The sequence below is a fragment of the Stylophora pistillata genome, chromosome 12 (genome assembly GCF_964205215.1).
Source record: "Stylophora pistillata chromosome 12, jaStyPist1.2, whole genome shotgun sequence".
NCBI lineage: Eukaryota > Metazoa > Cnidaria > Anthozoa > Scleractinia > Pocilloporidae > Stylophora > Stylophora pistillata.
The window spans coordinates 11,689,067-11,699,225 of record NC_142530.1 but is presented as its reverse complement, the minus strand read 5'-3'; the positions used below and the strand labels follow the sequence as shown (position 1 = coordinate 11,699,225).

General features: G+C 44.8%; 1 protein-coding gene across 1 annotated transcript; it reads right to left on the bottom strand.

Annotated features, from left to right (window-relative positions):
- Window positions 1-8,430: 8,430 nt before the first annotated feature.
- LOC148718831 (uncharacterized) lies at window positions 8,431-9,682 on the bottom strand. Its single transcript, XM_088740011.1, has 2 exons — window positions 9,559-9,682; window positions 8,431-9,386 (listed from the first exon to the last, which is right to left on the bottom strand). The coding sequence occupies exons 1-2, from the start codon at window positions 9,680-9,682 to the stop codon at window positions 8,431-8,433; spliced, it is 1,080 nt and encodes a 359-aa protein (XP_088596137.1).
- Between the last annotated feature and the right edge of the window lie 477 nt (window positions 9,683-10,159).

Here is a 10,159-nt window from a genome sequence, read left to right as displayed (position 1 = left end):
ACCATTGAGTGAGTCAACAATTCAGTGAGCTACTCAGCCAACCAGCCAATCAGCCAGTTGGTCACCAGGCAGTAGCCCAGTCACGCACCAGTCAATTACCATTCAGTCACAAGTCAGTCAGCAAGTCCGTTAACAAGTTAGATAGCCAGTCCAGTACCACTGGGTCAGTCAACCTTTCAGTCAGCCGGTCTGACAACCAAGTTGATAGCCAGTCAAGTACCACTGGGTCAGTCAGCCACTCAGTCAGCGAGACAGTCAGCCAGGCTGTCAGCCAGTCAGTCAACAGGCAATGAACTACGAGATCACTAGTCACTCAGAAATGCAGATAACCAGTCAGATAGCCAGTTAGGTAAATCTAAGATAGGCGACCATCCATTCAGCTAGTCTTGAACTTGACTGCCTATCGGAATGGTGAAATGACTTGCTGAATGACTCGTGACTGAGTGGGTAATCGGTGGTGACTGACTGGCTGTTTGACTGATTGGCTGACTTAGTGGTTGACTGGCTCATTGGTACGTGACTGCATATCTGACTGGTTGACTGACTAGGTGACTCGATGGTTGACTGACTCACTGGTATTTGATTGGCTATCTGACTAGTTAACTGACTTGCTTAGCGACTGGTGACTGAGTGTCCTATTGACTGGCTCGATGATTGACCGAATGAACTGAGTTGATGACTGATTAAGTAGCACTTGACTGTCTATCTGACTGTTAACTGACTTACTGACCGGCTGCTGACTGAGTGGGTAATTGACTGGTGACTGATTGGCCTTTTGACTGACTGGCTGACTCAATGGTTGAGTAAATCAATCGTATTTGACAGGGTATCTGAATGGTTAACTGACTTGCTGACCGACTGGTATGTGACTGACGAAATGACTGTGAGTGATTCACGACTGATTAGCTGACTGAGTGACTGCCTTGCTGACCAAGAGGTGAATGAATGGATAACTGACTAGTGACTGACTGGTAGTTGACCGCGTAGCTGACTGAATTTCGTTGCAGTCACTGAGTGGTTGACTGAATGACTGACTGACAGGTTGATTGTCCGGCTAAATGACTTGTTGACCGACTAGGGACTGACTACGTAACTTAATGCTGATTGACTGGCTAACTCACTAACAGACTGGTTAGTGGCTGAGTGATTGATTGACTGGTACCTAATTGGCTAATGGACTGGCTGACCGACGTGTAATCGACAGACGGACTGACTGACTGATTCACTGACTGACTGGTTGACTGCATTCCTCACCGACTGATAGTTGACTACTTCAGTGACTGGCTGACAGAATCACATGTTGACTGAGTTACTGTTACCTCACTGGTTCAATCCCATGGTGGCCGACTTCCAACTAACTGTCTAAATGACTGATTACCGACTCATTGACCGACCAAGTTGCACCTAGAGGGCTGGCTGACTGGTGACTAACTAGATAATTGATCCCTTGACTTAATGGTTGACTGCTTCACTGGTACTTGACCGGCTAGCTGACTGGTTGATTGACTTCCTAACCCCATCTAACTTTTGAAACATAAATGCGTCAAATCTTGTTCAACGCGCGCTAGAAAGACGGTTTTATACAATGTATCTAGAAACAAGCCAGTCACTGAGTTAGTCAGTGAATTGTCAAATAGCTACTTTGTCACACGTCAGTCAAGGAGTTAGTCGGCCTGTTTGCCGCTCGGTCAACCAGTCACTCTTCATTCAGTAGCCTTCAAGCCAGTGATTTAGCCGTTCAGTCACCCAGTCAGTCAACCAGAATGTCAGCGAATCAAGTACTAGTGAATCAGTCAACCATTCACTGATTCAGTCAAGCACTAGTCAAAGACACACCTAGTCACAAGTCAGTCAAGGAGTCAGTGCACCAGTCATCCAGTCGGTCAGCCATTCAATCCTAATTCAGCAGCCATCAAGTCAGTGAATCAGCCATTTAGTCAATCAGTCAGTCAACCAGTTACAGCCGGTCTGGTACCACTGAGTCAGTCAACCAGCACGTTGGCCAAGCAGTCATCAGTCAGCTAGTCACTCAGTTACCAGTCGGTCGACAAGTCAGTGAACAGGAACCAGGGAGTCAGTCAACTACATAGTCACTCAACTACCAGTGAGTCAGTCATCCATTTAGTCAGTCAGTCAGTCAACCAGTCAGTCAGTCACCAGTCAATAGGCCACTGATTCACCAGTAGGTGGGGAAGTCAGTTCACCAGTCATATAACCACTCAATAACTAGTTATTTACCCAAGGATTTAGTCAGCCAATCATTTAACGAGCCAGTAAGCCTCTAGGTCACCAATTAGGCACTGAATCACCGATCGGACAGCAAGTGAGCTACAAAGTCCGAGAGCCAGTCAAGTGTTACTGAGTCACTCAACCGTTCAGTCATCCAGTCAGTAGACCAGGAGGTCAGCCAGTCAGTCTGCAGTGAATTAGCGACTCAGACAAGAGTCGGTCAGCTCGTCACTTTACTAAACAGATAGCCACTTACTACTGACTCCGTCAAACTTTCAATCAGCCAGTCAGACAATAAGCCAGTCAATCACCATTCAATTACCAAATCACTCACCAGTCGGTTAGCAAGTCATTTAAACAAGCAGATAGCAAGTCAAGTACCACTGGCTTAGTCAACTATTCATTCATCCAATCAGTCAAACAGCCAGTCATTCAGTCAGTCGCCAGTCAGCCACTCAGTCACCAGTCGTTGAGCAAGTCAGTACACTAATCATACAGCCAGTCAAGTTCCTTTGAGTCAGTCAAACATTTAGTCAGCGGGTAGCTCAACTAGGCAGACAGCCTCTCAGTCAGCAGTCAGTTAGCCACTCAGTCTTCAGTCAGTTAACCAGTCACCCTTTCAAGCAGCCAGTGAGTGAACCATGTAGGCAGCCAGTCAGCAGCCAATGAGCAACTCAGTCACCAGGCAGTCAGCAATTCACTTAACCAGTGAGAGAGCGAGTCAAGGACCATTGAGTTAGTCAACCATTCAGTCAGCTACTCAGCCATCCAGGGTATCAGCCAGTCAGTCACCAGTCAATAAGCCAGTCGGTCACCACTCACTTTCCTTCAGTCACAAGTCAGTCAGCAAGTCCGTTAACAAGTTAAATAGCCAGTGAGGTACCACTGGATCAGTCAACCTTTCAGTCAGACGATCAGACAACCAAGGAGATAGCCAGTCAAGTACCACTGGGTTAGTCAGCCCTTTAGTCAGCTAGACTGTCAACCAGGCTGTCAGCCAGTCAGTCAGCAGGCAATGAGCTAAGAAGTCACCAGTCAGTCATCAATTCATGTAACCAGTCAGATAGCCAGGGAAATACCCCTGAGTTAGGTGACCATTCAATCAGCTAGTCAGCCAAACAGCCAGTCAGCCTGTCAGTCACCAGTCAATAAGCTACTTAGTCACCGATGGGTCGACAAGTCAGTTAGGTCTACAAGTCAAGTATCACTGAGTCAGTTAAGAAAACTCTAAAATTTACCTGATATCTCTCGAAACACGGTTTTTAAAAGAATTTCTGCAAACAAGCCAAAAGCAATTTTTCTGAGTAGAATGTGTCAAACTCTGTAAGAAAACAGTAAATATTGCTTGATATCCGATGTTTCCTTCGAAATCTCGCAAGATATGACTTGCGTCAAGTCGTGCTAAACTCGCGCTGAAAACCGTTCTGCAAAAACTATCTGCAAACAGGCCAAAAGCAATTGTTTCTAATGAATTGTGTTAAAATCTGTAAGAAAACACTAAAATTTGCTTAACACCCGAAGTTTCCTACGAATTCTCTCCAGCGATAGAATTGGGTGAGGCCTTGCTCAAGTCGTGCTGAAAACATGGTTTCTAAAAAAGTTTCTGGAAACAAGCAAAAAGCAATTTTTCTGAATAGAATGTGTCAAAATCTGTAAGAAAACAGTCAATATTGCTTGATATCCGATGTTTCTTTTGAAATTTGGCCAGATATGGACTTGCGTCGAGTCTTGCTCAACTAGCACTCAAAACACCGTTTTGCAAAACTATCTGGACACAGCCAAACGCAATTGTTTCTAATGAATTGTGTTGAAATAAATAATTGGTGTGGGGTAGTTTCCAGATACTTTTTACAAAACCGTGTTTTGAGCCCGAAGTGAGCAAGACTTGACCCAATTCTCTATCTCGCCAAATTGGCAGGAAACATCCGGTATGAAGGAAGTTTTAGTGTTTTCTTACAGATATGAACACAATCTATTCAAAAGCATTGGTGTAGGGTATTTTCCAGAGACTTCTTTCAAATAGAAAAAATCCGAGTCCCAGATGGGATTTTTCCTATTACTCTAAAAATTGTTTCATCTGTACATGCTCACTTTTTACAAAACCGTGTTTAAAGCGCGAATTGAGCAAGACTTGACGCAATTCTCTATCTCGCTAAATTCGCAGGAAACATCGGGTATGAAGAAACTTTTAGTGTTTTGTTACAGATTTCAGCACAATCTATTCAAAAAAATTGGTGTGCGGTTGTTTCAAGATACTTTTTGTTTACTTTTTTTTTTGAGCGCGAGTTTAGCAAGACTTGACCCAAATCTCTATCTGGTCAAATTTGCAGGAAACATCGGGTATGAAACAAATTCTAGTGTTTTCTTACAGATTTTCACATAATCTATTCAAACAAATTGGTTTTGGGGTTGTTTCCAGATCCTTTTCACAAAACTGTGTTTTGAGCGCGAGTTCAGGACGACAACCCAACTCTCTATCTGGCTAAATTCGCAGGAAACATCGGGTATGAAGAAAATTTTAGTGTTTTCCTACAGATTTCGACACAATCTATTAAAAAAAAATTGGTGTAGGGTTGTTTCCAGAAACTTTTATCAAAACCGTGTTTTGAGCGTGAGTTGAGCAAGACTTCGCCCAATTCTCTATCTCGTCAAACTCGCAGGAAACATCGGGTATGGACGAAATTTTTGTGTCTTCTTACATCTTTCAACACAATCTAATCAAAAAACTTGGTTAGGGGTTTATTCGAGATACTTTTCACAAAACTGTGCTTTGAGCGCGAGTTGAGCAAGACTTGAGCCAATTCTCTATCCCCCCAAATTGGCAGGAAACATCCGGTATGAACGAAATTTTAGTGTTTTCTTACAGATTTCAACACAATCTATTCCAAAAAAATTGGTTTGGGCTTGTTTCCAGATACTTTTCACAAAACCGTGCTTTGAGCGCGAGTTGAGCAAGACTTGACCCAAATCTCTATCTGGCCAAATCTCGCAAGAAACATCGGGTATGAAGGAAATTTTAGTGTTTTCTTACAGATTTTAACACAATCTATTCAAAAAAATTGGTGTGGGGTTGTTTCCAGATACTTTTTGAGCGCGAGTTGAGCAAGACTTGAAAGACTTGAGCAAGACCCAAATCTCTATCTGGCCAAATTCCGCAGGAAACATCGGGTATGATGGAAATGTTAGTGCTTTTCTTAAAGATTTCAATAAAATCTAATCAAAACCATTGGTTTGGGGTTGTTTCCAGATGCTTTTTACAAAACCGTGTTTTGAGGGCGAGTTGAGCAAGACTTGACCCATTTTATCATGTGGCCAGATTTGGCAGGAAACATCGCGCATCAACCAAAACTTAGTGTTTACTTACACATTGCAATACACTCTATCCAAAAAAGTTGGTTTTCGCTTGTTTGCTGACACTTGTTTGCAAAACCGTGTTTTGAGCGCGAGTTGAGCAAGACTTGACCCAAGTCTCTATCTGGCTAAATTTCGCAGGAAAGATTGGGTATCAAGGAAATTTTAGTGTTTTCTTACAGATTTCAACACAATCAATTAAAAAAAATTGGTTTTGGTTTGTTAGCAGATACTTTTCGGAAAGCGGTGCTTTCAGCCCGATTTAAGAAAGACTTTGCGCTCTTCACTCTCTGGACAAATTTCGCGGAAACCATCGGGTCTCAACCAAATTTTAGCGCTTTCCTATGGATCTAAACACAATGTAGTAAAAATATTTGGTTTTGGCTTGCTTCCAGATAGTTTTAGCAAAAGTTTTTTTCTGATGAACTCAATTGCTGACCAACTGGTGACTGAGTGGCTAATTGACTGGGACTTACTGGCTGACTAACTGGTTGACTGACCGGCTGACTAAAAGGCTGACTGATCCAGTGGTACTTCAATAGCTATCTGAGTAATTCTTTGACTTACTGACCGACTGGGGACTGAGTGGCTAATTAGTTGACTTGCTGTGTGACTGAATGGCTGAGTGGCTGACTGCCTGGTTGACTGACCCGCTGACTGAAAGGTTCACTGACCCAATGGTACTTGACTGGCTCTCTGACTGGTTAACTGACTGGGTGACCGGCTGGTTACTGAATGGTCAATTGACTGGTGAGTCAGTAGCTGACTACATTGTTGACTGACTGGCTGAATGATAGGTTGACTAACTCAATGGTTCCTGTTTCGCTATCTGACTGGTTAACTGACTTGCTGATCGTCTTGTGAATGAGTGACTAGTTCACTGATGACTGACTGCTTGATTAGCTGGTTGACTGAATGGTTGACTAGTAAGCAGTCGTCGGACCATGTCCATGACTAGCGCAATTGCGACAAACACTTTCTCTCGTGGCTAAAATGCCCAATTCTACAATGGCAGACACGGCCGAATCTACTGCACACGAAGACACATGCCACTGGAACACACGTTGCTTTGTTCATTGCTGCTCTTCTCTTAGCTCTTCTATCATCGGCTTCAGCTTTCAGCCTTTCTTCTCCCGCCTGGAGTGCCAGACTGCTTACAGACCTCCAATCACTCCGATCTCCAGCATATAGCTCTCAGTTATCTGTTGGCAGGCCAGTGGCGAGCATATCTCTCTTGCGCATATCTCCTTGAAAGGCAGCTTAGGGCTGCCAATAGGCCTCGAACCGGATTCCAACTCGCTATACAGCAGATTCTTAGGGACTTGCCCATCCTCCATCCGGTACACATCACCGAGCCACCTCAATCTGCGCTGCCTTACCAGGGTGAAACTCGAGGGGATATTGGCTCTTGCAAGTACCTCATTGTTAGAGACCTTATCTGTCCATGAGATGGAGAGGATGCGACGAAGACATCTCATATGGAAGACGTTCAAGCGCTTCTCCTGACTAGCATAGGTAATCCAAGACTCGCTACCAAAAAATAAGGTGCTGAGGATGCATGCACGATACACAGCAACTTTAGTTTGGGTAGTTAACTTCTTGTTCTCCCAGACACGGGCAGACAGCTTAGCCATGTTGGTTGCAGCCTTGCCAATTCTCTTTCCAATCTCCACTTCAAGGTAGTTGTTGTTTGAGGTGGTGCAGCCGAGATAGGTAAACTGTTTTACGGCTTCCAAGATGTAATCTTTGATCGTTACAGCAGGTGTGGCTGCATTGTCCTGGGACATGTCTTTCGTCTTCTTTAGGCTGCTTGTAAGTCTGAAGGCCTTACATGCCTCAGAAAACTGATTGAGGAGGAGTTGGAGTTTTTAAGGGCTGTGAGCAACGAGGGCAACACCATCGGCAAAGAGAAGGTCACGGATGGCTACCTTGCGCACTTAGGTCTTTGCTCTAAGGCGTGCAGGGTTGAAGAGTTTACCATCAGAACGAGATCGTATTAGGATGCCTTCTTCAGAGAACTCGAAAGCATGATTCAGTGAGAGTAAAAAGAAGATGTTGAAGAGAGTTGGGGCTAGCACACATCCTTGTTTTACGCCGCTGTTTATATCGAATGACTCAGACCTGTTTTCGTCATACTGTACTGTACCCCGAGACCCATCATGGAACGATCTGATGAAGCTCAGGAGTTTAGGAGGATAGCTAAGGACGGGCAGAATCTTGAAAAGGCCGTCTCTACTGACAAGGTCAAACGCCTTTGTCAAGTCAATGAATGCAATGTACAGTGGCTGTTGTTGCTCTATGCACTTCTCCTGGAGTTGTCTCAAAGAGAAAATCATGTCCATAGTCGACCGATTAGAGCGGAAACCACACTGGTATTCAGCGTACACCCTTCCAGCGATCTTTTGAAGGCGTTAAAATGCCACTCGGGCAAACAGCTTTCCAGCAATGCAGAGAAGTGAGATGCCACGGTAATTGTTGCGAGGATTGCGGTCTCCCTTGTTCTTGTATAGGGTTGAGATAACAGAATACTTCATCGCCTGGGGAACGTATCCCTCTTTCCAGCATTTGCAGATTAACTGGTGGAGATTGTCGAGAAATTGGTTTCCACTGTATTTGAAGACTTCAGCCGGAATACCGTCAAGCCCAGGGGCCTTTCCAGATTATATGTGACTGATTGCGTTTGAGAGATCTTCCTTGGAGGGGGGCTCATCTAGTTCAAACATGATGGGAAGCCTTTCAATGCAGTCAAGGACAGAGGGTAAGACAGAGCTCTATCTACCAAAGAGCTCGATATACTCGATATAGTATTCCACCCAGCACTCCGTCAGTCTTAATTTATCAGTAATGATCTCACCAGTTGATGTTTTGAGTGGTGAGGACTTGGACTGTGTATGTCTCAGTCGCCTTCTTCATACCCTCAGACATGCCCCTGGAATTTCCAGTGTCAGCAGCTGACTGGATTTCAGCACAGAGATTCATCCAAAAGTTGTTGGCACAGATGTTACATATTTCATTCGCACGATGCCTGGCCTCCCGAAGTGCTTCCAAAGAGCTAGGTGATGGATTACGCTGGTAGTTCTGCAGGGCATTCCTCTTTGCTTCGATGAGCGGCTGGAGAGTCACGATGTTTGCATTGAACCAATCCTGGCTTTTGCGTACACTCTTGCCAAAGGCCTTTAATGCTGCAGCAAGGATTGTGTCCTTGATATTGCTCCAGTGATCCTCTGTGTTAAGTTCCAGGCAGTCTCCGAGTTTCGAGGTCAGGATATCGTTAAATATAGAGATATTTTCAGGGATGGCGGTGGCATTAATGCGAAGTGTAGCAGATTGTTTGACACGATGCAACTTCTTTGGACGTAACTGTATCTTTGTGCAGACAAGGGAGTGATCACTGTCACAATCAGCACTGTGGTATGCCCTTGTAGTACGAATGTTATTAAATTGTTCCCGTCTTGAGATGATGAGGTCGAGTTGGTGCCAGTTTTTAGATCTGGGGTACATGTACGAGAACCTATGGTGCAGCTTCACGCCAAAGAATGTGTTTGTGATACAGAGGTGATGATAGGTGCAAATCTCCAGAAGGCGTTGACCATTTTCATTGCATTTGCCAACACCAAAGTAACCAAGACAATCAGGCCAGGAGCCTTGATCGTTGCCCACTCTAGCGTTAAAGTTGCCGAGTAGAATCAGCACTTCGTTGTTTGGGATATGTTTGATAGCATCATCCAAGTGGCTGTAAAAGGTATCCTTGGCATCGGGACTCGAAGTCAGGGTTGGAGCGTAGACAGAAAGCAAATTGGTGGGACCTAGATCGTATTGAGTTTTATGTGCATGATGCGCTCAGACTTGGTTGAGCCGGGCTCCACAATCTGTACTAGCTTGTAGCTGAAAGCAAAACCAACTCCGTGTACTCTAGGCTGATCTTCATCTCTACCCTGCCAGAAAAATGTGTATTCCTTCTCCGTTAGGCTTCGCAACCAGCTATGCGCGTTCCCGGTAAAGCTGCAATATCAACTTTGAGCCTTGGCAATTCTCTGCTGACGACAGCTGTTTTGCGTACCCCATCAATGTTGCGTATGTCCGTGATAAGTCCGGTCAGCATCGTTCGGACGTTCAAGTGGTAATTGACTGGCTCTCTGACTGGTTAACTGACTGGGTGACCGGCTGGTGACTGAGTGGTTAATTGACTGGTGAGTCAGTGGCTGACTACGTGGTTGACTGACTGGCTCAATGATAGGTTGACTAACTCTATGGTCCTTGATTGGCTATCTGACTGGTTGACTGACTTGCTGATCGCCTAGTGAATGAGTGACTAGTTAACTGGTGACTGACTGGTTGAGTAGCTGGTTGACTGAATGTTTGACTGACGCAGTGGTAATTGACTGGCTATGTGACTGGTTAACTGACTGGCTGACCGACTTGTGACTGAGTGGCTAATTTACTGGTGCTTACTGGCTGACTGAAGTGTTGACTGACTCAATCCTACTTGATTGACTGGTTAACTGAGCTCCTGACCGACTGGTGAAAGAGTGACTAATTAATTGGTGATTGACTGGCCGAGTGGCGGGCTTACCGTCCG